Here is a 26,174-nt window from a genome sequence, read left to right on the forward strand (position 1 = left end):
CATTCCCACCGAGGGCACATCTCTGTGGCAACAATATAGTGAAAAAAGCAGCCAACCTTTGCGTGCATTGCAGTGCTACAACCACCACCCAATTGGATTCTCTCTCTCTCTCTCTCTCTCTCTCTCTCCACACATGGAAAACAGCTGTGGATTAGTACATAGAAAATGACCTCCTTTCCCAAGAACTTTTTGCAACCCCCACAGCTCTTTTAATTAATCCCCGGGTCACAGGTTAGGCTGGCCATGGAGCACAGGGTCAAAAGCGAAGGTGGGTAGCTGGTCCCTAGGTGTGGTGGAGGGTTGTGCTTCGGACCATTGTGGTAGAATAAGAGTAGGGTTGGCATCTGGCCAAGAAACAGTACCAGTGTGAGCTTGTAAGCATGGGTCGAGATCATAGAGCAGAGCAGTAGATATGTCACGGGGGGTGAATCCAACCGGAGCACTGCGATTGGCTTTGACAAGCTGTCCTCCTGTGAGGGTGGACCCTCCGTCACACGGACGGCTACATGAGTTCTCTAAATCCCAGCAGTTACCATCTCATTTGATCATAAAGAAATATAACTATGATTCGAGCAAAGTAATTACCAAACCTTCATTACTTCTCTTGGGAAAAGAAGTCGAGCCGAACCGAACAATGTTGCCTGCAGCTGCAACAGAAATCAGGAAGGAGGAAGGTTGATGAAAGCATTCGAGAGTATTGATCAAAATAAATGCTTATCTTGCCTTTCTCCTTGGACTGCAGCCATCCTCCCTGCTTCTCAATGCCCCAAATCCGAAGGAAGTGCAGCATTTCAGCAGCCTACTTCACAATCCAAAACAATTTTTAGCGAACAAGGGGGTTTAAAGTTAAACTACTTATGTCCGTTGTAGAGAGAGAGAGAGAGAGAGAGAGAGAGGTCACAGACGACTGATCGAGATCAGACGGCAAGAAGTGGGGCCGCCCCCGGCTGTCATGTAGCAACGGCTGGTGTCTATCGACGTGGAGAAGCCACGCCACCGAAATGGAGGCCACGGCCGCGGCATGATAGCAAATGAGCCACTCGCCCCAGGTTGCAGCTGTTGTTTCGAGTGGTTTCCTTCTGCGGAGCATTCAATAGCCACTAAGCATACATTGCATTAGATGTTCGAGCTGGCGAACACTTGAGGTGAGAGAGAACCAAGTCCAGAGTCAATAGAGGCTCGTATTGCACAAAGACATGAGTTGTATTCATCCCTGGCATTCATTATTTGCTTTTCTTCTTCCTTCTGACATCACTTCCCAGTTGCTTTTTCAAGGCCAGATGGTTCCTTGTTCTTGGAGGCTACTGGTGTGTGGGGCGGGCATCAGCTGCCACTATATGCATGTGATCAGATGAGGATGAGTCCCTGCATCAGCAACAGGCACAACAAGAACAAGAAGTCAGATAATGTGGTGTCAGATATGTGACCCAGCTAAAGGGTTGGCTGAGACCACAGTTTGCAGAATTCCAACTCAAATAATAATTTGTATCTTTCATTTTTAAGGTGCAAATGTGCTTCTTTTATAAAAAAAAAGAGAGAGAGAGAGAGAGAGAGAGAAACATGTCCTCAATAAAAAAAATTGCATGATAGGAGCCAAACAAATGAACTAGGGTCTGTGCCAGAGAGGTTCAAATAAAGCAGCTATTATGACAGTATTTGGCATCAAAGTTGAGACCACAGGAAATGTGTGCTGATGACAAAAAGTACGTTTGTGCAAAACAACTAGGGTTTTACTTCAGACAGCAAAAGTGGTGGTTGGCTTGTTATTAAAATCATATTTCTGTATTCCGTTTTGAAAAGTCACAGAGTTGCTCAGTAGTAGGCCATGGATGATCCACTCCACCTTGAAAATTAGTAGGTAGGTCACACATGTCATATTGTATATAAAATTGCATTCTGCATGTTACCACTATTATAGTAATCATTACGACTTCCAATTCATGCAGCACATAATTTGGTAGAAAACTTAAGTTGATCAATTTAACTAACATATCCAAGAAAGCCATGAGCACTCCCATAAAAACCAATTAGTTAAGCTGATTATATAACACAAGTTAACTCACTGGAGAGTAAAATTATCACTCGGTCCCAATTTTGGAAGAAAGCCGACTTTGATGTCGATTGCAGTGTACATTTTGAAGTTTCCAAAATATATATAGCCATGCACTCAACCAAAGGAATCAAGAAGAAATAACTGGCAAGCGACTGACCAACTACATGCATAGGAGGTGGGATGAAACTATTTAATGCCCACCCCCTTGTCTAGTTTTTTACTCCAATTCTTCACCACATGTACTGCTATTTTCTACAACACTACTTGAGGTAACAAAGATTCCATTGCATGCTTCAACTGGTAATATTATTATTAAATACCACTCCATGTGCATAGTAATAACAAAAATAATGTCACTTGTAAAAATAATTAGGGGGTCTCTTCTCCGATGAAACAACTCTCTCCCTCTGCTCCCAATAAAACGCCAGCCTCGTCCTCACCTTTCCACTACCACACCTTTCTTTTCTCCTCCCCCAAGAAACATAAGACGACGAGAGAGCTCTCGCCTCAACAAAATAAAGATAAATCAGTGAGACAGAGAAGGAGAGACAAGGTAGCTCAAGGCAGAGAAGAAAAGAGAAGCAAAGTTGAAGAGAAGAAGTAGAAATGGTTTCTTCTTCTTCTTCCTTCTTCTTCCTCTTCTTGTTGGGTTCAGTTCTGTTCCTCACCAATGAGGCTACATCTCTTCCGGAGCTACCCAACCTCACCACCCTCTCTTTTGAGGAAGGCTACACGCAGCTCTTTGGAGACTCTAATCTATTGCTACACCGAGATGGTAGAGCTGTCCATCTTGCTCTCAACCAGCGAACTGGTACTTCTCTTATCTTCATCTCTTGCTCAGCCTCTCCTTTTATCTCCTCTACAAGAGGATAAATGGATGCCTGTCTAACCGTATACAGCTCTTTTAGGTGCTGGATTTGCGTCACAAGATCTTTATCTGCATGGATTCTTCAGTGCCTCCATCAAACTACCTTCAGATTATGCCGCTGGAGTCGTTGTCGCCTTCTATGTATGCTCCTTTTCTCCGCACTAAGTTTAACATTCTTCTACTACTCACTGCTATTATTTTCTTAGGAACACTTCCAGTTAAGCAAGAACATTTCAAGTTTGCATTGACTAAAATAGACTCCTATTCTTTTTCCTAATGTTTGTTGCGTTCATTGATAAAAGGGTCATCAAGTCTCGAGGAAAAATTTTTGTTTCCCAGTCTCTTTGCCACCTTGACTTGGACTTTGGCTGTGCAAACCAGTTGGATTTCTTCTGTCATTCTGGTTTCCATTCTGGAATACTAATCCTAATAGTTAGCACAAGTTTTCTTTACTTACTTTTTGTCTTGTTTTAGTCAGCTTAGAACAGTTTATGAAGGATCTTGCTCTAACTTCCTTGGAAGTTTTCTTTTGTAATTGTCTCATATACTCAGAGAGTTGCAATTTGCAGTATATGAAAATGCTACTTTTGATGACAATGTAGATGTCGAATGGAGATGTATTCGAGAAGTCACATGATGAACTGGACTTTGAATTCTTGGGGAACATAAGGGGGAGGGAATGGAGGGTTCAGACAAATGTTTATGGGAACGGGAGCACAGCAGTTGGAAGGGAAGAGAGATACCAACTTTGGTTCGATCCCACAGAGGACTACCACCAGTACTCCATCCTGTGGAGCCATGAGAGAATCATGTAAGGCTTACATACCAAATTATTTGCCTCTTCTCAGGATCTTGCTCATTAAATTGAGTGTTTGATAATGAAAGTCTATAATTTTTACAGAGAGAGTGTATCTATGATATTTTGTGCTCATCTTTAAATTATTTCTAAAATTTTCTACTTAGGGTCTTTGGTTTGTTTTCTTTAACCATCTTCACCAGGTCTATATTCTTTTAGGTAGCTTAATAAGTTACAACCAAGAGTTATGTTATGCTTACTTCCTGAAAATTTCTCTGCCTTTGCTTTCTAATGCAGAATAGATGAAGTACTAGGGAACAAAAGGACAACTATACTCTTATGACTTTTGGAATGAAAGTCACATGCATCCTACTTGTTATACGACAGTGGATGTATTAGCCCCATTGTTAACTACAAAGACTTCCAGATCATAACCTGTCCTTATCAACCCCCCTCTTCCTTTGACCAATTTATTTTAATATTGATAACACGCTCATAGTATTAGATAACACATCATATTCCAAAAATCTCGACTCTCTCTCTCTCTCTCCATACATGTTAGTAGTTTTATGGAGAAAAGCTTTAGGTCCATCTATATATAAGTTAATGATATATTATGTCAGATGTCTTTAGATATTGTGATCGTTTCTGATTTAGGATCTTCTAGTTATTTCTCTACACGCTTTTAAATATTCCACACTTAATTGGTCACAAGAAGCATGGATGGTTGCTTCCTAAATGTACTACATCTTTGCTTTCCTTCGCAGACAAGAGAAATTAGAGAACAAAAAGGCAGCCTCACTCATTCTTATTAACGAAAGTCTACATACAACCTATTTTCTATAGATTAGCAGCTGCACAGTTTTATAGTCACAACAATCTTAACATTACAAACAATCTGATATTTCATGTTCTCTTCTATGTGCAGATTTTACATTGACAACATTCCCATCAGGGAGGTGGTGAGGACACAAGCCATGGGTGGGGATTTCCCCTCAAAGCCCATGTCCCTGTATGCCACCATATGGGATGGTTCTACCTGGGCCACCTCTGGCGGTCGCTACAAGGTCAACTACAAACTTGCCCCTTACGTCGCAGATTTTGCTGACCTCATCCTCCATGGCTGTGCTGTTGATCCTAGTGATCACAAAACAGCCTGCCAGGGATCCGATGCTGTATTGTATGATGCCATCACTATGTCAGCTGATCAACGAACGGCAATGGCCAAGTTCCGAAAGAAGCACATGACCTACTCTTACTGTCATGATCGCATTCGTTACCCAACACCCCCAGCAGAGTGTATGTTTGTTGGTCCTGAATCCCAGAACTTTCTTGCATCAGGCGAGGCAAAGTTCAACTATCGCCACCGCCGTGGTAGGCGTTATGGCCGAAGCTCAGTAGATGCAGTTCTTTGAATCTAAGTGATTGAACATTGAATAGGTTCATGTACTCAGGGTTTTTTTCTTTTTTTCCTGTGTACCACGCATTTTGGTGTTGTATAGCAAATTTATTTGGTGTGGAGTTTGGGGAGCTTTGAGTAGAGCTATGTTGGGTCGATTCACATGGGTTCAATGACATACACATGTACTGAGGTTTACCACATAGCCCAAGTCGATACAGTATGAGCGGTACATATCGATCTGACGAGCAACTGAGATATGGATTGCTCGAGTCCTCGTCGACACACCCTAGCATATCGTGTGTCGGTACACCAGTATGAAGCAGTACATACCATACTGCCAACAACCTTGAAATGTACAACTAAGTCTTTCAAAGCTTGTTTCAGGGTCTATTTTGTTCATCATATTGTTCTTCCAATCTTTCTAGTTTCTTTCACTTGGTCCAGCACAGTTTCAATCTTCATGCTCAGCATTCAAGTGAATGCTTTTCTTTATGGTGGTAGCTCAATAGGGCCATGGCTTTGTAAAGGAGTTACGATTGTGCTTGAAGAATTGAATGTGTTGATCACTTTGGAAGGTCACTATTAGCAGTCTTTAGTCGACATGGAGGTTGGCCTCCATGTCCCTTTGCCCTCTACAAACTCTCAAGGCTTTAATGTCTCGAGTGTAGGCATATGGGCCCTCAGATTGGATGGAATCTGGACTAAAATAAGGTGACAAAGATGATCAAGGTGGATTGGATTTATTGCCAAACCCAATCAATGAGAAGACACCTACTGTAGGCTGTAATATCAGTTGTTTTCAAATCCTGAAATTGACAGTGAGATCAAATAAAAATCAAGTCTCTTTCATGATGCAATCATAAATCGAGTTCAGAGCTGTAATATCTGTCTATAAAGTAAGCCAACAATGTCTGTTGTCTAGGCTGGGAGAAGTCAAAACTAGGTCAGCGATTCTAGTTAGCAGCAGTCAACCCCAAAGACGACGTACCTGGATAAAATCGAACGCAAAAGCTTCACGGCAAGCCACAAGATCGACCGGCTTCTCTTCGCGCCATCAGAAACCCTAGCGGCCTAAACCGAATTCCCAGCTTCACTAAAGTAACCAGCTCCCGACCCCGATCTCCCACATCTCATTTCCATCGCCTGAGAAGAAGGAAAGAAAAAAGGTCATTCGGAGGTAAAACGCCTCGGCGACGAGTTCAGACCAATGCAAGGAGAAGGATAAGCGATCGTACTCCGCCCGCACGCCGCCGACGGTAGCGACGGCGGATAAGGGCTCCGTCGAGGGGGCCGACCGATCAGGGTTTGGGGGAGGGGAGAGAGAGACGGCGGGGGGAACGGACGAGGGCGCGCAAATCTTGATCTCTTAAAGGAATCATTGACACGTGAAAGACACGTGAATATTTCTTCTCATTAAATTCCCACATCTTCTCAGTCAAAATGCCATCTTATTATTATATATATCTAAGAAATTAATTTAGTATTATATGATTAAAAAACCTCATATACAATCATTTGAGATATAAATTTTGAGCTCAATAGGTGAATTTATCAAAAAAATATTTTTACTTAGAATCAATTAATTGTAGCTAAGATAAATCTATTTTAGATGATATAAATATACTATGCTAAGGAGACCCATAGATAATATAGCTAGGAGATGTAAAAATTTTAATACTAATGGTATGATAAATGAGAGATTAAGATAATGATAATAATAATAATAAAATTATAAGTCTCAATAATGCGAGGGCCAACTACATGGATCTTTCCTTATCATTGAAACCTATAAAGAGACATATATTTAATTAAGTCTAGAGTACTTAAATTTTTATTTATAATTTCTATTAAAATCTTTTTATATCTTCTTATATATTTTCTTGTATTACTAATATTAATTACTATATAGTAAAGCATATATTTATACTATCTTAAATAACCTTCCATCGAAATCATACTTAGTTATTCACGAATAAAAATATTTTTTCTATCCTTTATGGTAACTCCAAACATTAATCACATCAACATCAAAATTTTTGTATACGTTATTTCTTGATTCTTTAACAGTCATATCCATCAATCATTATTAATCTCATGTTTCTCTTAATAAATAAATAATAAAAAGAGACATACTAGAAATAAAAGAAGATTTAAATTAACTAAGAATATGACTTTTAATCAGTAAAATAATTATAATGTTATGATTTTATCTTATTTATATATAAATAACATAAATCTTAAGAAAAGAAGGTGGAGGATTGGGTAGACAGTGTATCCGAAACTGATGGCAAGTCACGTCCTCTTTCTCCTCATCTTCTTGCCACTGCAATCTCGACTTCTAAGCCAAGTGTAGACAGTCCCCACCTTGTTCTTGCTCCTCTCCATCTCCCACTTGACTTTGCTTGTGCAGGATATGGTTTGCTGGAGAAGGAGAAACAACCTTCGTTTGTGCATGCTAAGAAGCTTAAAAGAGGTGCCGCCGGTGCAGGGATATGGGTTTGCTGGAATAGGAGAAACCTTCATTTACGCATGCTAAGAAGCTTAATAGAGGTTGCACCCGAAGAGAAAACATGCATTCAATGGAAGCCAAATCAATTCCTTGGCAGATAGGGAAGAGGACGACTTCAATGATGGTGACTTCCTAACTCAAACGAACAACCACATCATTTGGAGGTTTGATACGGCTCACCAAATTGGCATCACAATCGATTTCTTTTCTTTGTCTCTTTTTTTCTATGGTTGCCATCAAGATCACGGCATGCCAACCTACAAACAAAGTCCACTAAAATATGAGAGGTATGGGTTTCCTTTGGCCGGGCAACGAGATATTCTCTAATAATTTTTTAATTATCATTTAATGTGATATGATCAACATTTTAGGTTAATCTAAAATTTATTCAATTAAACATATCACATGAATATGAGTAAGAGGAAACGAATATTTTGGAGTACTATTCTCACCACTTCATAATTAGATTCAAGAATTAAAATTTTATTTATGATATTCGTATAAAATCTCAAACCGAGTGAAAGTGATTTTTTTTTACGAATAATACTCTAGAGAGTCAAATTGATAGATTATCTACATCATTGAAGATCTAATTTTATAATTATGATTATGTTCAAGAAAAAACTATATCGACTTGACTCCATCGTATAAATGTAGGATCAATTTTAACCGTAACATAATATAATAGATATTTTTTAAATAATTGACAACTAGATAGATGAAGGAGACTATGAGATTATAAAAAAATCTCTATAGTATTGTACCAAATTATATATCTACATTTCAAATTTGAAGTTATTGTGTTATCATTTCTACCTTAAAAATTACACATGTCTATGTCCTTGTTGTTAATGTTAAAGACAGAGAGACATTAATAAACCTTCAAAATCCATATGTAGTTTTCATTGACAAACTACCAAAGTCTTTTTTTTTAGTATTTTATGGTCTAAAACTTTTAATCAGTAACCATAGTGGATAGTGGTTAACATAAAATTTATACTCATATGTTATTAAAAAGAGATATATTTGGAGGATCTCATACAAATGCTGTGTACTTCAATTTGGAAGGGTACACACTCTGTTCCCCTTGGAACATCACCATAATAGAATGCAATAACCTCTGATTACCATTTTCCCCACCAAGCATTCCTCTACATGTCTTTTCCCTGTTGTTGTTGGTAGAGCATGGCCATGGCCTTTGCTTTTCCAAGATTATTCTTCATGTTTATTTAAATGTTGTTCCTTGCTTGCTTGCTTTCCCAATGTGCCTTTGTACAAGTAGCTCCCATTGCCTCTGTTTTCTTCCCCATCCCTTGAGGAGTTTTTGCTGCCTTTCCTCTCCAAAAATCTATTCTTTCCTATCCAAATCAACCGCTCCCTTTCTCTTCTTCCATTTGTGATGATCTTCTGGAGCAGCCAAAGGAAGGAGAGAGGAAAATCCAACTCGTAGCCATAGGAAAGTTCAGCGTGGTGTTCTTCTCTATGGAAGAGGCAACTGTACACGCTTCTCTTCTTGGGAGGTAAGGAAGGGAGGAGAAAAGAGGAGGAAAGTTGGGATCTTTGCCCCTCCCTCCTCCTCCTCAGAGGACAAAGGGAGAGATGGCGGTGGAAACGGGAATTCGGACCGGTGTCTGTATGGGCTCCAAATGCGGTGCTTTGCTTCGAGAGCTGGAGGTTCAAATCATGCTCTCTCTTTCGTGTTTGTTCTCTTTTTCGCCTTCTATTCGATGGTCTTTGTTTCCTCGGTTTAATTCATTGTAAAAAGATCTCTGTTTGCCGAGGTGATACTCGGATCTCTTCGTTTCTTGGTATCCTTTCCTTCGTGGATTTGCGTTTCTTTGATGCGGCGCATCATTTGTTGAATTTTAAGTCTTCTTCTTGGCATGAACGACTACGAAGTTAGAATGGTTATATCTGGTGGATAAATTTGCAATCTTGGAGTTTCTAAATTTGGTTTTGTTAGACTATGTTAAGGTTGAACTGTCCTAAAAGATCTCTTCTTTCCTCTGCTTCCATTTCGGAAAAATCTTTTCCTTTTGATTGTTCTTGGTTCATTTGCTTGGTTATATTTCCTTCTGGGTTTGATTCAATTCTCAGGTGGATTTGAAATTGTGTTGTGTGTTTGTGGGAGCAGAAAATATGGACAGAGGTTGGGGAGAGCAAAGAGGACAAGGATCTCATGTTGGTGGAATTAGAGAGAGAGTGCATTCGAGTGTACCGAAGGAAGGTCGAAGAAGCCGGCAGCAACAGGGCTCATCTCCACCGATCGCTAGCAGAAAAAGAAGCAGAGGTTACTGCTCTTATGTCTGCCCTCGGTGAGCAGAGTCTCCAGCTAAAGGTGACCTCCCCCACTCTCTGTGCCCTTTCTTCTCCATGACTTGTGATATCCCTATGCCTTCACAACACATTCTGGATACAGTATTGTTCTTGATCCATGTGGCTGCAAAGCCGGCATATCCATCAATAGTGCTGATATATTCACTTGTTGTACATTTGTTATGAAGGAGTTCAATTATTCTTTGACTTTCTTTAAATGACTTTAATTATTCTGAAATATTTGTAATCGTATATTCATATTGGATATAAATCTCCCGGAGTCTTCTTCATCCACAAGTTTGACTCTTTGTAGCTAAGGTCTACAAGTGTTGCTTTTGTTTCAGCTAGTCCTGGAGTTTTGCTTTGTAAGTTTCAGATCAGTTTTAGAATTTCAGAAAATAAAGTTTTAGTTCTCAATAAGGCAAGGCATTACAAAAGTCTAGCTTCCCGTGTTCCGGACGACATGTGTATATTCTGTAGGATATTTGTTATGGTTTCACTGGCTTTGGCTGAAACCTAATATATAAAAGACTATGTGAATAGCTTAAATAGTTTGAATTCATTGATTGAACATTACGGAAGATGTTTTTAATGAATACCATGTTGAACTTTCATAGATATTACTGGTATTCAAGATTTACTCTTTTTTGCTTCTTTGATCGATTGATAATTTTGCTAACATTATATCACATGCATTATGATTTCTTGAATATGTTTTTGAATTTGTCAAAAAACTGCTAAACCATATCCAAGTTAAGTTATACTCGCTTTTTCATGTAATGTTGTAGCTGTGACTCGAAATCTAGTATATCTGATAGGGTTTGGACATATCAAATCTTAAATCGTCTTTAATTTGCACAGAATCAACCAGCCGGTTGACGTCTCAGTTTTGGCAGAAGTCGCATGGACTGCTCAAACTTGGAAGAGATTACTGGTTTCAGAAAAACCTAAATTGAAATTTTGAAATGACAAATACTAAAGCAGTACCGGTTTTGTTTCTAGTAAAGCCAATTTGTTGGATAGCAATTAAAATTTTTGTTTTAGCTATCAATTAAAATATCTTAAGTTACTAATGCTGCTTTGCAGAATGCTCCTATTCTCCGAATTGTAGTCCTCGTAGCTTTCCAACTTCCAAGTACCATTTACTGTTTGGTTTTTCAGCTAATTGTGTTCTTTTTTATACTTTATAGATCTGACTGTAATGAGCAATTCTCGAGTCAATGTAATAAGACTTGGATTCTTATTTTGCTTCACAAACATAAGTTGGTGGCATGCACTTCCAAACCAAAATGTTAGTGGATAAAAACATGTAATGAATATAAAATCAACAAGGTATTCTTGGGTCTATAGAACCTATGGTCGATCTGCTTTACAAATTTTAATTGAAAACCTTACCACCAGGCTATTGATAGGTTGTCAAAGTTAATTAGACTTTTATCTATTTTCTACCTAAACGTCAGCAGTTAGTTCCAGGCAAGTCTATATGGATTTATTTGTTCCTTGCACCAAAAAATGCTTTTTCCTGCCATTATGTTGAAACTTGCATTATTTCTGCCAATTCCTTCTGTGTTTGGTGATTTTGTGACTTGAGTTTACAGCAGCTAATCATTATGTAGATGGAGAAGAGGTTACCATTGAAGGAGCAACTTGCATCAGTTAACCCTCTTTTGGAAGATTTACGAAAAAAGAAAGAGGAACGGCTGAAACAGTTTGCTGATATAAAGTCACAGATTGAGAAGATCACTGTAGAGATTTTGGGATCCAGTCACCATGATCATTCTCCAGCTAATCCTGTTAAGATTGAAGAAGATGATTTGTCAATAAGAAAACTCACTGAGTATCAATCACAGCTACGCATTCTCCAGAAGGAAAAGGTTTGTTTGGTTATGCAACAAGTTCCTTTATGTTACTATTTGAGCTGCTAACCTGTGTCCTGGACTAGATGGCTAGTCTACCATGCGTCCCCCTGCATTTCTGACATCTTCAAATTTCCCTTAACTTTCATCCACTTGGTGAAACATGATGATCTCTGGTACTTCATTTGAACATAGAAGATTGAAACTGTGATAGTCGATACCCTGGTAGATATTCTGCATACAAATTACTTACAAGCCTGTATATATGAATAAAGAAAGTAGATCACTGAACTACATGACAGAGAATAGAAACACCAAAAAAAGTTTCAAAAGAACCAAATGAAGCACTGCTAAAAATTTTATTTTGTGAATCGTTAGAATAACGAGACGTGGCATTTTAGAACCTATCTAATTCTTCCCAGCCCTGCTTGTAAGTTCAACATATTAGCCTACAAGATATATCTGTTCAATTTACAGAGAGATGATGAGTTTGAGATACAATGTACATATTAATGGTGATATATTTATTTCTTTTCCTCCTTACAAATGAGGTAATTGTCATGTGATTGCATGTGTCTCTAAGCGTAGAGAACATAGGAGGCATATGCTTGATGGTCCAAAATAAGCCACAATCTCCTGAAAAAGAAACCTACGAAGGTTATATTTTCATCTGTCTATCATGTGCAAACTGATACTCATCAAGAAGTATCTAAATGCTGTTACCTCTGGTTGTATCGGAACTGATGTTACAAGAAATGTTCAAGTCCATCAACCAACAAAGTAACTTGGGCACGACCGCTGAACTTATTTCTTTAAGCTGCTCCGAAGATTGTTTCTTTAAATGTCTGTTATTGTGCCTCTATTTTGTTCGAAGTCTGATATGTTATTGTGGCATAATTTTCATTTGTTTGCTGTACACTTTATAATTCATGTTCTTTAGAATTATGAGTTGTATTGGTATTCGGTATATAACTTTTTGAAGTTAAACTTGCATGAGATAGCCACCCGCATCGTGAGAGCATGTGAAACTAATGGAATCATGGATAATCTGTAAGTGGACCTTGTTCATGTATTCACTGGTAGTTTTAGAAATTCCCGACTAGATATTTTGAGCAAAGGATGATCGCAGATGCATTATTACATACATGTTTGTTACATACATTATTACATAATGCATATTACATACATGATCTGACTATAAATTCTGCTGCTTCCAGTCTGATCGCCTTCAGAAAGTACTGGAGTCTGTAAATGAGATGCATTCTTTATGTGAACATCTTGAAGTGGACTTTAGGAAGACCGTGGAAACTGTGCACCCCAGTCTGCACGACACTGGTGGAGGACATTCTCCAAACATAAGTGAGACAGCACTTGAGGGCCTATCTCAAGCAATCCTAAAGCTAAAAACAGAAAAGAAGATACGAACTCAAAAGGTTAATATTGTCCTGCAAGCACACTTTTGAATAATCCTTGTCAAATGCCTAAAAATCCATTTTCACTTTGTAGTTGCTAGAAGCAGTGGAGTCACTTTTGGAACTGTGGAATCTAATGGATACACCTGTTGAGGAGAGGAAATACTTTGGAAGAGTAACGTGCATTCTTGGATTACCTGAACATGATATTGGATGCTTTGGTCTGCTCTCACTTGATACAATTAAACAGGTTGGATTGCCAGAGCTTCATTATCAGTTTAATACCAACTTAAAAGCAGTTAATTGGATTAATGTTTTTTTATCAGATGGAAGCTGAGGTTGAGAGACTCACAAACCTTAAAGCTAGGAGAATGAAAGAACTTGTTTTAAGAAAAAGGATGGAACTAGAAGAGATATGCAGAACTGCACACATTGAACCCGATATGAGCACAGCATCGGAGAAAATTGGCGCACTTATAGACTCCGGTAAGTCTACATAATTCAAGGCAAATGGAGAGTACCGGAGAACATTTGGAATTTTGTCACCTGTCCTTTGGATCCTTTTCTATGTCCAGGTATCGTAGATCCTTCTGAGCTTCTGACTAAAATTGAGATGCAAATTGTGAAAGCCAGAGAAGAATCCATGATCAGGAAAGAAATCATGGAGAGAGTAGACAAATGGCTCGCAGCATGTGAAGAAGAGAATTGGCTTGAAGATTATGACCAGGTAGACTGTTTTTGTCATTGATATCTGCTATCATGAGATGACTCAGGAAATGTGATTTCAGCTTTTACCTAATAACTGGAAATGGCTTTTGCCCGGTGCAGGATGAGAACAAGTACAGTGCTGGAAGAGGTGCCCACTTGAATCTAAAGCGTGCCGAGAAAGCACGGGCAATTGTCACCAAAATTCCAGGTATATCTTGATTAACTCCAATGTCACTCTCTTCTGTAATTTTTTGAACTCTGTAATATTGATCGCAGATACTGTTGACAAATTGATGAACAAAATATCTGTGTGGGAGAAAGAAAGAAATATGCCTTTCTTGTATGACGGGGTGAGAGAACATTTTATTTCTTTGTCTGGTGGATTCTTGGAATATATAGTGACCGATCACTTTCTTTTGAGCTCTGATGCATTGTTCTGCTGTTGTTATAGGTGCCATTGGTGTCTCTATTGGAAGAATACAAAGTTATAAGGCTAAAGAAGGAAGAGTTAAAAAGACGATATCGAGTAGATATCAATTTTGTTTTAAGTGCCTCATTTTCAGTTAATTATCCTAAGCTATTAACTTGCTCTACTCTTTACAGGACCAGAAAAAATTACAGAATCTGTTGCTCACAGGGAAGGAAACAGTTTATGGATCAAAACCTAGTCCAAAAAGGAGCAACAATTTTAACCGAAAAACAAATGAAAATGGCTTCATGACGCCCACTCCTTGGAGGCTTTCTGCCGGCGGTGCAACACCTGATTTGCTCATGCAGTGTTCATACTCTGGCCATTCTAACGGATGCTTCAAGGAGATAAGACGGTTGTCCACCACATCATTGAACCTCATTTCAATCTCTAAAGACGATAGAGTGTCTTCTTTGGCATCTGTTACCAGTTCAGAACCTGGGTCTCCACCTCTGAGTCAACTCTCAGGTCTTAATCGATAGAGATGCTGGAGTATATTGTTATCACATTTCGCGTGCGACGGTCTGCAAGTTTATGCTGGTAATTAGCTTCGAATTTCGCATTCAGAATCTAGGATAATACTTGTAACAATCAATGCATGTACACTTTTTGTTCTGATTTGTATTCCTTAGAAGATTTGGTAGGTACTATGAACAATAGACTTCACCAATGAAAGTACAGAAACAATGAGAATGTGGATACATGAAATAACCTGCAGGGCCTGGTAGGTTTCCTTTGAGCTGGACTTGCTTCGTGCTCTTGAGAAGCATGACGGTGTATGTTTCATGTAATCTCTTTGTAATCTGTGTTGTGTTGAATGGTAGTGTGTTTGGTGTTGTCTTTTGGGTCTTTCAAGAACTGTTTCTTCTTCCTATTATTTCTTTGTTTCCTCTTCCTAGAAAGAACACGACACACACTGATCCGCAACCGAACTGATACGCGACTTGTAACCGAAATTATAAATCTTGATTTGCAGATAGAAATTTATATCTATACAATCAAAAATTAATTTATTATATTTATAGGATTATAAACTATGATAATAGTATAAGTATGAAGAGTTTTTTAGATAATTTTAGCTTATTTTAAATTTAATTTTGGGTTTTTTTCTAGAATAACATAACCTATATGGGTCTTAATATCTGAAGGAAAATTAAAAGAATAAAGAAGTTATATATATATATATATATATATATATATATATATATATATATATATATATATACTGTGCAAGGGAAGCATATTAATGCATCTTGAACTATATATATATATATATATATATATATATATATATATATATATATATATATACTGTGCAAGGGAAGCATATTAATGCATCTTGAACTCATTCATTCATGGCTGACCTTCTTCATTTATTGGAAGTCTGATCTCTTTTCCCTTTCGTATTCCGGCACCCCCCCCCCCCACACATCTCTCACAAGCAAAAGAACCCTAGACCCGAGAGCCCGGTCCCCCTCTCGCTATCCGAGGTACGTCTCTCTGTCTCCTTCGCCCTTCTCTTTGCTTTCCCGAGTGGAAGGAACGTTTTTTTTTTCTGTAGACGCTCGACTTCAAAATTTCTACATTTTCATCCGATATTCCACTAGGTCTTGCCGGTTCCTAGCAGTTTCCGTTGCAAAGATCTGAAATTGAAACCCTAGGAGTTCAATCCTGCTACCAAGGTTGTGGGGATTCGTCTTTGTTGTGACCTTAATCCTGCTTTTCATCATTTCGTGGTTTTGCAACCGGCTTTGGAAGTTGGGGTTTCTTGAAATGTGTCGCCTTTTTGCTTGTTTTTCGCAGCAGTGTTGGCATTTCTCATGCATTTGATCTTTCCATGACAGTGGACGGTGGCGATGGTGAGATGAAGCCATTGTGTTTATGGAAGTTGGTTAAAAATCTGATCTTTGTTTCGCCCATTTGACAATTTCGTCGAACATCCCCTTTGGTTTTTCTATCACCGGTTTACATGGATGATGATGGCGGATTAGGAATCCGGAATTGGGGCTACTATGAGCCACCATCGAAGGGAAACCTTGGGCTGCGGCTTATGTCCTCTGTGGTGGAGCGCAATGCAAAGCCCCTTCTATCAAATGGGGGGTTCATTCATCGGCACTGCAGCTTCCCGGAGCCATCGGTTTCAATGGACTTCATGAGAGACGGTTGGACTCAGCAGGGCAACGACAGCAGCAAGAGCTTCCACACTTTTCCGGTGCGCCATCAGCATCATCCCAGTTACGGCGTCCTCCCTGATCCCCCTACCGTCCACAACATCCAGATGCTGCATCATCCGGAGCCACAACCCAAGGACGACAAGGTTTTGATGGCGGAGGACACCACTGGTAAAAATGAGCCACCTTTGAAGAAGAGGCCCAGGGGTTGTCTGCAGAAATCCTCGAAGCCCAAGAGGCCTAAGAAAGTCACAGCGCCAAGTGATGAGGTTCCCAATGGTTCAGTTTCACGAGGGAAGGCTGCAAGGAAGAGCACAGGCATGATCATCAACGGGATCGATTTTGATATCTCAAGGATTCCAACTCCGGTGTGCTCTTGTACAGGAAAGCCCCAGCCGTGCTACCGGTGGGGTGTTGGAGGGTGGCAGTCGGCATGCTGCACCACCAACATGTCAATGTACCCTCTACCAATGAGCACCAAGAGGCGGGGTGCACGCATTGCTGGTCGAAAAATGAGCCAGGGTGCCTTTAAGAAGGTGCTGGAGAAGCTTGCTGGAGAAGGATATAACCTTTCAAATCCAATTGACTTGAGGACATTCTGGGCCAAGCACGGTACCAACAAGTTTGTGACAATCAGATAAAGGTATAAAGTGTTGGATGATTTTGGCAGTCTTCATCTTTGCTTCCCCGGTATTATATTAATCTGTGTCCTGAAAAGATCATTTTGAAATAGTCCGAGTGCAATTTTTGTATCATGAACTTTAACAAGGTTTCGAGGCTCAGACACTCAGCTTATATGGGTATTTTGTCTTTTTCCCTTCACTGAATTTTTTTGTTTTAAGGGAAACTGTGCTGCTTAGGACAGATGGTCTTCTCGCCTAATGCATTAGAAAAATCTGTTCACTTTGTTCTTACTCATCATAATCTATATCCTTAGATGAATGTTTTTGCAAGTCATCATTAACGGTTGTCTTGTACCCACAAAGTTTTATGTTTATGATTTTTTTCCTTTTGTCACAAAGTTTAGAGATTCTGTATTTGCACTCCACACTAGCAGAATGTAGTTTCAAGGTGTCATGCCATGCTGGAAGTTATTAGCTTGGGCTTCTTAACGTAGATTTAATAGCACTGGTCCAGTGATGATTCTTTTCTGTTGTCCTTTTCTTTCTTCTGTTCATGATCCCTTCACTTTTCTCATTTGTTTACTGTTAAGATGCCATTAATTCATACTAATCTTTGTCTTGTTTTGTGCCAAATGAAACTGCCTTCGAGTGACATAATATTGTGAATTAGATCATTATCAACAGTATCCTTTTAGATTGTTGAGTCATGTAGTGCTTGTAATCCTCTTTGTAATTTTTGAGACAGAATGAGATCGACAGAGAGATAAACTATGGCCTAGATAGGGTCCCTTTTCTTTTCTATTAACCATTGAAACCAATGAGATGATGCTTAGTTTGACTTACTCTAATGTCAAGTACCTTGTTTAGTGTAATTTTTGAACTTAATTTAATTTCATGCGTGACATTACTTAGAACATAATCAGTTTCTTTAGAAGCTTAGGCTATCTAGAATAACATACAGCAAGTGAAGCGCCAATAGATCCCTTGCTTTATGTCACGAATACAGTATTGGAAAAATGGCATGAACATGAAAACCCAGATATAGTTCATTTATCTTATGAAGAGTATGATGGATATGTGGAAGGTGCTTTTGATGAGTTGATGAACTTGAAAGCAGTGAATGTTGTGCTTGGAATAACCAGTATTATACCGAATGTTGGGTGTCTTGCTAATCTTAATGATGGTATGGACTCTGTAATGCTTGTGTACTAAGGTAAAGTAGTTTTATTTTGCACATGTCTATGTGCCTATTGATCTTGTTTAGTCAACCATTAGTCACATCTTTATAATGCTTTTTTTCGGAAAATTAAGTGGAGTAGTCTTATAATTGGAAGGGAAAGTGGGAAACCCTTGTTGGGGAGTGGAATTGAGAACTTGAGAACCGATTCGAACGATGAAATGGAATGCAAGCTAATTCAATCTAATAGTGCTGCTGTATCTCAAATGATGGGTCAATGAGGAATGGTAATAGCAGCATGAGTCATTAGGTGTAAGCATTTCCAAAGATGGTAAGCTGATGTTATTCCAACTTGATGCCAAATGATTTGCGAGAATGTAGTGACTGCTGCTCATTGTCATTGAAGTAGTGTATTGACCTAACAGATTTTGATTGATTTGCCCTAGGATATATGGTGTCCACCAATTGGATGTCAAAATCTAAGACCTACTTTCTTTTGCTATTCAGTTGAATTATGAATAATTTTAGGGTGTTTACACAATTTCTGTCCTCTTCTAAAGAAGATCAAAAGATTAGTAGCTTACTATACATTTGCTAGAAGATTTGAGATATTTTCTACATGGTTGTGCCGCTTCCATAGTTCTATGAAGACTGCATCATTCAGAGGTTTTCCCTTATTGCCCTGTTGTGTTTTCTATGGCAGTGAAGACTTGGCTCTCTGTGGATTTGCAGTGTTGCTCTCTATGTTTTCTGTTATGACCAAAAGGGGCTCAGTATTTGTGATGCTGCAAAACATTAGACTTAATGATGGCTGATTATGAGTTATACTCTGATGGAGCTATGCAGTGGGATCAGAGAGTTCATTAAAGAACAGTCAAATTCATGGAACAAAATTGGATGGGACTTGAAGGTTGGTCGGATTTGTTCTTGGGATGTGCACAATGATAGGAATGGTAGAGTTTAACAAGTAATTCAAGTTTCTTCAAAGATGGGTTTTAAGTGCATATGTTGCATTGATGATAACTGGTGTTATTGTTTCAGGAGTCTCCAAATTCCAAATTCCAAGGAGAGGTCAAAAACTGAGCTTGATGACATATCCACCTATTTTTTCTTCATTTCAATTATTATTTACTGGCAATGACCCACATAAGATAAATAAATGTTCTTTGTGGGATGATCAAGTTATAACTTAAAATCTCATGTAGAAAATGGGAAAAGACTTGAACTAATTTATTATGACTTGATGGGTGTATATATATATAGTGTGTGTTTGTGTGTAAGTAAAGATGTGAACCCAACAAAGAACTTACTGTATGTAAGGATGCAATCCATGAATGTTGTGAGGCATACTAAACATGCACAAAAAGAAACCAAAAAGAGGGCAGGCCACATTGTCAGAGAAGCCCAGAGGTGGCATCACATCTGCTGCAAGTGTTGAAGTAGGTTGGAAGCTACAGAAGAGCTGAGTGACTGACTTGGCCAAAGATTCCATGGTTTTGACTTTTGCATTTAGCAACATGCAGGAGTCACATGGCCTGTTATTGGGTTCCTTTTCTGCTTTTCCATCTCCCTTTGCCATAAAGCAACCACACAAGCCATGAGCTTTTTTCATGAGGCTTAGAGGTTGAAGGAGACAGAGAGAGAGAGAGAGAGAGTAACACACCATTGTGTGAAGCAATGCACTCACTACACAAAAAGACATCCTTTTTAGATTGGATCCTTCTTTTTCTCCTCTCTCTCTTTCTCTCTCTCTCTCTCTCTCTCTCTCTCTCTCTCTCTCTCTCTCTCTCTCTCTCTCTCTCTCTCTCTCTCTCTCTCTCTCTCTCTCTCTCTCTCTCTCTCTCTCTTTCTTTCTTCTCAGAGCACCTTGGTCTGTCATTGTTGAACATGGACATGCTTTTGCGGTGTTGTGGATCCTTTCTTATCCAACTCTCTCTCTCTCTCTCTCTCTCTCTCTCTATCTGTAAGACACTACTCACATCACTTTTCGTTTCATTTTTTTTTGTCTTTCATGTGATGTTGATCCACCACCAAGAAGAGAGGGAGGGAGGGATGGGAGCACATGGAATGGGGGCTCATCCCAAAAGGGACTTGTCAGCCAAAAGTTGAGGGAAGGGGTACCGAAGCCATGGCAAAGGTAGAAAGGAAGAGGAACCCTCTCCCTATGCTACTAGTCTTGCATGACTTTTGACCCATGTTGATTGAGCTTTCCCAACAAATCATTCTAGACAGTGAATGGTACTCGGTAAAAACACTGTCAAGGTTAAGGCAAATGACATGCCTTTTCTCTCTCTCTCTCTCTCTCTCTCTCTCTCTCTCTGCGATTGTGCACAAGCTAATCCATAACACATGAGAGGGTGTCCTAATCTTACAATTCAATATCCATTATGAACTCATCAACTAAAATGAATAAACACATGAACATCTCATTTGTATGATGACTCAGAAATAATCACTCAGAAGAGGTAAGTTACCTTCCAAGTATATGCATATTATTGAGATCTTTGAAAGTGATATATGACAAGACTAATCAAGGGCATGTCTTTTAATTTACATGATTATGGTACCTCCTATGACCAATTAGTTCCTCATGAAAAGCTTACCATATACCACAATTCTTGTGGATGAGTCTTTATAACTTGCCTCATCGACTGGTGCCTAAATAGTATTCTATGTTTTATTGTTCTCTTCCCATCACACATACCATCAAGGGTATGTATGTTTTTGATAAGATGAATGTAGCTTAACATATCATTGTGGAAAGAAGGCATTTCACAGTTTCAAAGCCACAGAGGCAGGATATTTTTATCAGGATAATGCTCGACATTCCCTCATCACATCATGGCAGGTGGAATTGGGATTGGAACCCTAAGTTGAAGAGCTGATGCCAAGCTTCTGCCTAGTGATTTAGAAATTGCTTTAGCTATTGAGATGCACTGTTAAAGTCCTATTGATTCAGATAAGCAGTTTGTAATCTTAATACTAAAATATATATATGTATGTATATATACAATAAAAAAGATTAAGTAATTGATTTTAAATCAAACATAATTATGTAAAAAATTGTAGGGATTCTGAGTGTTTATGACATTTCTTGAATTTCTAACTCTTCTCAAATCCTTTTGGTAGTATAATAAATGAAATACAGATCATACAGATCATGAGAACTGATAGCAATTGGTGACCCTAATATTAACAGCATCTATTTTTCTATAAAAAATAGTTGTATATTTTATATATTTTGAAAAAAAAAAAAAAAAAAAAAAAAGATTTCTAGATGGCATCTAATCCTTAATTCTATATATAAGAAATGAAAATACAAGTGTGGAGTTATCGAGAAGATCTTTGGGTTTGTGCTATGGACTCTCGATGCAGGCAGGCAGTCAGTGAAGGATGAAGGTGGTGGGGATGGATGGATGGAGACAAAGATGAAAAGCGAAGCGAAACGAGAACACATCATTTGTTTGTCTTTTGGCAGGATTGAGGAGGTGTTTCTTGACTCATCCCATGAGAAAGTGGAAATGATGATGGTTGTCCATGTCCAATAGTGCCCAAGCTCGCATCAAATCACTTTTCCCTAACCCTCCTCCCTTCTTCCTTTCGCTTGTCTTCACCGTACTCTTGAAGCTTAGACCAGGAACATCTTTGGTGTGTGTGATGATCCTCGATGACCAGGCAAATAGTTCGATGTTCCAGTCAGTGGAGATCCATATATGTGTGTGTCCATGCAAAAGGGATGAGTTTGATCATGAAGATTTGGTTAATTATGAGGATCTTATTGTTGTTCCCATGAACTCATCTTTCGTACATACCAAGGAAACAATCTCATCACTGTATCAAAGGCATGTGGTCTTATTGAGGTTAATTAACTACATAAAGATCCTAGCGCTGGTGATTGGACACACATGTGCTCATCTTAATAATACAAAGTTCAAAGAGAGTGAGGAAAGCAAACAAAAAAGAGGAATGAACATTGCATATTATAATGTGGAATACAGCAAATGGGAACATCAAAGAAACTTGGTTTGGCGATGATGATGATGATGATGATGATGATGAGGATTAGATGGAGAACCGAGGAACCTTCTGATGGATGATTGCCAGCAACAGTCTCTTTGCATGCGTGAAGAACCTTCCTCGCATCATCGCACCATCCCTTCTCTCCCCCCAAAAGCCAAACCAAGCCAGTTAGGTAGTAGCTTTGGTTTTGCCCTCGCTGGAATCACTGATGCTGTAGAATTTTAAGGGAACACAAAGCTTGATTACTGATGAAGTACATGTCTAAGCCAAAGGAAGCTTTCTCGTCTTGAAAGAAAGCATGGGGGGCTCCAAGATGGCACTCGTTCAACAAAGCTTTAACGGATTAAGACAGACCAAAACAGATGCCGAAGTAACAAAATGACAAACACAAGCCTCAATTCTACAACTTGAACGAGGAGATATTTTCTCCAAGGGGGGGAAGGGGGTGGGGGGGTCTCTCTCTGATCATACGACATCGTAGGAGTTCACCGAGGTCAACAAAGCTTCACCTTTCATGAGCAACGGCAGTAAGAATCAGACTTCCGAGCGATCCCTTTCGGGTGAATGGCTGCTAGTTGTATGCCTCACATGCAGCGTGACTTCAGGTAACTCGAGTTGTTCATCCAGCAATAAGCACTACTCCTAGAGAAAAAGATCGGTGAGCCCATCATCGCTCAGAAAGCATGAGCAAAGTGGCAGAAAACCCCAGGCTTTTGGGTTTAAGTTAATACATCTGCCACAGTGACAATGCAGTGGAGGAATAATAGCTTTGAGCTTTAGTGGGTCCTTGGCCTTCATTCGACTCGCAGCAGGTTTAATCCTGTTTCTGTAGCGCAATTACCGTCGAATGCATCCGTGTTTGCACCCTGTGAATGCATACTAGTGATACAGATTCGACTGCTTTGGTGAGAGCGAGAGAGTGAGAGAGAGAGAGAGAGCCAAGGATGGAAGGAATGCTGGTCCTTCACCTATACGTATGAGAGGATGGCGGTGTTGTGCTGCAGTAAAAGAACAGTGAATGGGGGTTTTAGGGTGGAAGAAGAGGAGGAGGGCTCTCACGTGGTTTTGGGAATCAGAACTGCATTCATTCATGCAAATGACTGATGGGAAGAGTGGTAATGACATGAAATTATGAGTGTTTTTGTTTGTTTGTTTGTTGTTCTCTGTCACCACCCAACTCCTTCACCTGGTGGGCTCAGGTTTCCAGTGGTGTCTCTCCTTCCTCCTTTCCCCTCTCTCTCTCTCTCTCTCTCTCTCTCTCTCTCTCTCTCTCTCTCTCTCTGTAGTTGCAACCAGTACTACTGGATTCTACATTTCTCTCAAGCTTCTCCAGAGCTCCAAAGGAAGCTGCCTCCCATCAAGGATGAGACAGGCACACTTCAGCTAAAGAACACGAGCATCTTATCTTTATCTGCTGTCTTAAAGCCGTTTTCTATCATTCCTTTCCCACTTCAAGCCTCGTTAAGATCCCAAAGCTAGGTAGAAGAACCGCGGTGAGACAGTACGCGTCGGCAGCAAATGTTAAGGAGCTCCCCTCAGCAAGCAGTCTCTGCTCTTCCTGTCAACAGCGTCTCCTGCTCTACCGCCTCCAACCCTCCACGGACTCCCATCTCCTCGGCGGATGATGACAAGGCCGGCAAGAGGAAGAGAAGGCCTGCGGGCACACCAGGTATGTGGCCGGTTCGTCCTTGAGGCCATGGCGAATTGTCGTCCGACGGGTTGTGCATGGCTGATCGAGTTTGTGGAAATTGTGGGTGGGCAGATCCTGATGCGGAGGTGGTGTCGCTGTCGCCGAGGACGCTGCTGGAGTCGGACCGGTACGTGTGCGAGATCTGCCACCAGGGGTTTCAGAGGGACCAGAATCTGCAGATGCACCGGCGGCGGCACAAGGTGCCATGGAAGCTTCTGAGGCGGGATGCGGCGGAGGCACGGAAGCGGGTGTTCGTGTGCCCCGAGCCCAGCTGCCTGCACCACGACCCCCGCCACGCTCTCGGCGACCTGGTCGGCATCAAGAAGCACTTCCGCCGGAAGCACAGCGACCGTCGGCAGTGGGCCTGCTCCCGGTGCTCCAAGGCCTACGCCGTCCAGTCCGACTACAAGGCGCACCTCAAGACCTGCGGCACCCGCGGCCACTCCTGCGACTGCGGCCGCGTCTTCTCTCGGTGGGTACATCGAACGCTAGTGCTCACTTCTTTTCATAAACCGCCGGTCAAAGGTCACGATCTTTTCCTTCTTTAATCTTCTGGGAAATGATCCTTCGTCTTTGTTGCGCCGATCATTTCTTTGATGTTCGAACGATCATCGACTAAGGGTCCGATCAAGCTAGAATTCTTCCAAGTTGTTGATTAGTTTTCCGGAGTAGTATATCCAACGATCCAAGAATTCAAGATGGGAGTCTGTTGGGGCTTCTTTAGATTCTTCTGTGAGAGAGCATGAATGAGTGTCGGTCTACTACATTCATGGCCTCTGCACTGCACACGGTTCCCAATGCTATTACCACTCGATTGGTTGGTTTCATGTTGTGTTCATGTGTCTGCGACCCAATTGAATGCCTACCTACATGTCTCCTTCCATGTGTGCGCGCAAGAAATCCATCACATCATCTAACATCGATCCTTCTTTTGATCGACGACAGAGTCGAAAGCTTCATAGAGCACCAAGATTCTTGCAGCGCCACTCGGACCTTCGGCGAGCCTGCGACCCCACGGCCCTCCAGCCTTTCCTGGACGACGTCGAGCACAAGTCCGTCGACTGAGCCAACACTTTCCGGCCGAACAACCTCAACCGCCGCCGCCGCCGCTGCCGCTGCCGCAGCATCATCCCTACCACTCGCGCTCCATGTGCTCCCAACATCCACCTCCTCCCCCGACTCCGACGAGGCCCAGGCGACGGTGCTGCAGCTATCTATCGGGCCGCCCGTCGGTGGGTTCCCCTCGTCGAACGCAGGTGGTGATCCCCGGGAGCAGCTGCGCCAGGCGGCGAGGGAGAAGGCCTTGGCGAGTGATGCAAGGCAGCAAGCTTTGAAGCAGGTCGAGATGGCAGAGAAGGAACTGGCCAACGCCAAGACGATCCGGCGGCAGGCGCAAGCCGAGCTCGAGAACGCCTACCTCCTGAGGGACCATACAGCGAAGCAGATCAACCTGATGCTTCTCCAGATAACTTGTCACTCCTGCAGGAAGCAGTTGCAGTCGAAGCCCGGCACGGTATGGGAAGAGGGACCAAAGGCGGCAGCCAGCTATGCGCCATCGGCCATGGCGGAGAGCAAGGAAGACGACAGCAATGATGGGAGTCACTTCCGAGTATCTCCTAACACACAGCTCTCTCCATAATTAGATTACTTCTTAATATATCGGTGTATTTTTGTTGGGTGATGATGCCTCCATGTTCGAGATGGCATATGGGATGATGAAAACTTTGGCTCCTTTGCTTGCAGTAGCTTTTGATCATTATTATTTGCAGAAAAAAAAAAACAAAGAAAGTGGGATTGAATTTGATGTTTCCTGTGAAAGTTGGTATCCGGTCATGATGGATTATGTATTCTTTTGATTGGGTTTTGGTGATATTGATTCTGAAAGAATTGTCATACCCCATATTAACCTTTTTCTTCTGGTGGAAACAAGCAATCTTTTAGGAAATAAAATAATTACACAAACTGGGATGAAAGATCAAAGATGATCACATCATACTCGAATTTCAACTTCAGCTATATTCTCTTCGAGTCTTCTGCTGGGAAAAAGGAAAAAAGAATTTGTTGTTATATTTGAAAGCCATAAAATCAAAAAGATCAGCCTCTT

The 26,174-nt window shown here is 40.5% G+C and overlaps 4 protein-coding genes across 8 annotated transcripts; all 4 read left to right on the top strand.

Moving 5' to 3' along the window:
- Positions 1–2,493: 2,493 nt before the first annotated feature.
- On the top strand, positions 2,494–5,553 carry LOC103976753 (probable xyloglucan endotransglucosylase/hydrolase protein 28). Of its 2 annotated transcripts, none has more exons than XM_009392071.3 (4): positions 2,494–2,864; positions 2,953–3,062; positions 3,524–3,732; positions 4,646–5,553. In XM_009392071.3, the coding sequence occupies exons 1-4, from the start codon at positions 2,660–2,662 to the stop codon at positions 5,130–5,132; spliced, it is 1,011 nt and encodes a 336-aa protein (XP_009390346.2). In that variant the 5' UTR covers positions 2,494–2,659; the 3' UTR covers positions 5,133–5,553. The 2 variants fall into 2 exon arrangements, with proteins under 2 accessions (XP_009390346.2, XP_009390348.2); XM_009392073.3 differs by having other exon boundaries at positions 2,495–2,864; positions 2,962–3,062.
- A 3,128-nt stretch (positions 5,554–8,681) lies between these two features.
- LOC135584798 (65-kDa microtubule-associated protein 6-like) lies at positions 8,682–15,225 on the top strand. 2 transcript variants are annotated; one of them, XM_065105145.1, is made up of 11 exons: positions 8,682–9,302; positions 9,763–9,966; positions 11,561–11,818; positions 13,018–13,233; positions 13,307–13,462; positions 13,539–13,698; positions 13,788–13,939; positions 14,041–14,128; positions 14,197–14,270; positions 14,372–14,446; positions 14,524–15,225. In XM_065105145.1, exons 1-11 carry the CDS (start codon positions 9,228–9,230, stop codon positions 14,869–14,871), a joined length of 1,806 nt encoding a protein of 601 aa, XP_064961217.1. In that variant the 5' UTR covers positions 8,682–9,227; the 3' UTR covers positions 14,872–15,225. The 2 variants fall into 2 exon arrangements, with proteins under 2 accessions (XP_064961217.1, XP_064961221.1); XM_065105149.1 differs by lacking the exon at positions 8,682–9,302 and having other exon boundaries at positions 9,834–9,966; positions 11,546–11,818; positions 14,524–15,128.
- Positions 15,226–15,771: 546 nt separating this feature from the next.
- LOC135610529 (protein Barley B recombinant-like) lies at positions 15,772–19,384 on the top strand. Of its 3 annotated transcripts, XM_065105165.1 has the most exons (3): positions 15,772–15,879; positions 16,234–17,203; positions 19,064–19,384. In XM_065105165.1, exon 2 carries the CDS (start codon positions 16,359–16,361, stop codon positions 17,199–17,201), a length of 843 nt encoding a protein of 280 aa, XP_064961237.1. In that variant the 5' UTR covers positions 15,772–15,879; positions 16,234–16,358; the 3' UTR covers positions 17,202–17,203; positions 19,064–19,384. The 3 variants fall into 3 exon arrangements, with proteins under 3 accessions (XP_064961237.1, XP_064961227.1, XP_064961229.1); XM_065105155.1 differs by lacking the exon at positions 19,064–19,384 and having other exon boundaries at positions 16,234–17,502; XM_065105157.1 differs by lacking the exons at positions 15,772–15,879; positions 19,064–19,384 and adding an exon at positions 15,928–16,071 and having other exon boundaries at positions 16,234–17,502.
- Positions 19,385–23,653: 4,269 nt separating this feature from the next.
- LOC135610537 (protein indeterminate-domain 16-like) lies at positions 23,654–25,874 on the top strand. Its single transcript, XM_065105173.1, has 3 exons — positions 23,654–24,049; positions 24,143–24,542; positions 25,016–25,874. The coding sequence occupies exons 1-3, from the start codon at positions 23,899–23,901 to the stop codon at positions 25,707–25,709; spliced, it is 1,245 nt and encodes a 414-aa protein (XP_064961245.1). The 5' UTR covers positions 23,654–23,898; the 3' UTR covers positions 25,710–25,874.
- The last annotated feature ends 300 nt before the right edge of the window (positions 25,875–26,174 follow it).

This window comes from Musa acuminata, chromosome BXJ1-2 (assembly GCF_036884655.1).
Source record: "Musa acuminata AAA Group cultivar baxijiao chromosome BXJ1-2, Cavendish_Baxijiao_AAA, whole genome shotgun sequence".
Classification (NCBI taxonomy): Eukaryota; Viridiplantae; Streptophyta; class Magnoliopsida; order Zingiberales; family Musaceae; genus Musa; species Musa acuminata.

Excerpts from the sequence above, each read along its gene's own strand:
- LOC103976753 (XM_009392071.3), top strand. The coding sequence starts at position 2,660 with ATGGTTTCTTCTTCTTCTTCCTTCTTCTTCCTCTTCTTGTTGGGTTCA. Across the intron at positions 3,063-3,523 it reads GAGTCGTTGTCGCCTTCTAT|ATGTCGAATGGAGATGTATT; the intron begins GTATGCTCCTTT and ends ATGACAATGTAG. Across the intron at positions 3,733-4,645 it reads TGGAGCCATGAGAGAATCAT|ATTTTACATTGACAACATTC; the intron begins GTAAGGCTTACA and ends TTCTATGTGCAG.
- LOC135584798 (XM_065105145.1), top strand. The coding sequence starts at position 9,228 with ATGGCGGTGGAAACGGGAATTCGGACCGGTGTCTGTATGGGCTCCAAA. Across the intron at positions 11,819-13,017 it reads GCATTCTCCAGAAGGAAAAG|TCTGATCGCCTTCAGAAAGT; the intron begins GTTTGTTTGGTT and ends TGCTGCTTCCAG. Across the intron at positions 14,447-14,523 it reads AGTTAAAAAGACGATATCGA|GACCAGAAAAAATTACAGAA; the intron begins GTAGATATCAAT and ends TACTCTTTACAG.
- LOC135610529 (XM_065105165.1), top strand. The coding sequence starts at position 16,359 with ATGGATGATGATGGCGGATTAGGAATCCGGAATTGGGGCTACTATGAG.
- LOC135610537 (XM_065105173.1), top strand. The coding sequence starts at position 23,899 with ATGTTAAGGAGCTCCCCTCAGCAAGCAGTCTCTGCTCTTCCTGTCAAC. Across the intron at positions 24,050-24,142 it reads AAGGCCTGCGGGCACACCAG|ATCCTGATGCGGAGGTGGTG; the intron begins GTATGTGGCCGG and ends GTGGGTGGGCAG. Across the intron at positions 24,543-25,015 it reads TGCGGCCGCGTCTTCTCTCG|AGTCGAAAGCTTCATAGAGC; the intron begins GTGGGTACATCG and ends GATCGACGACAG.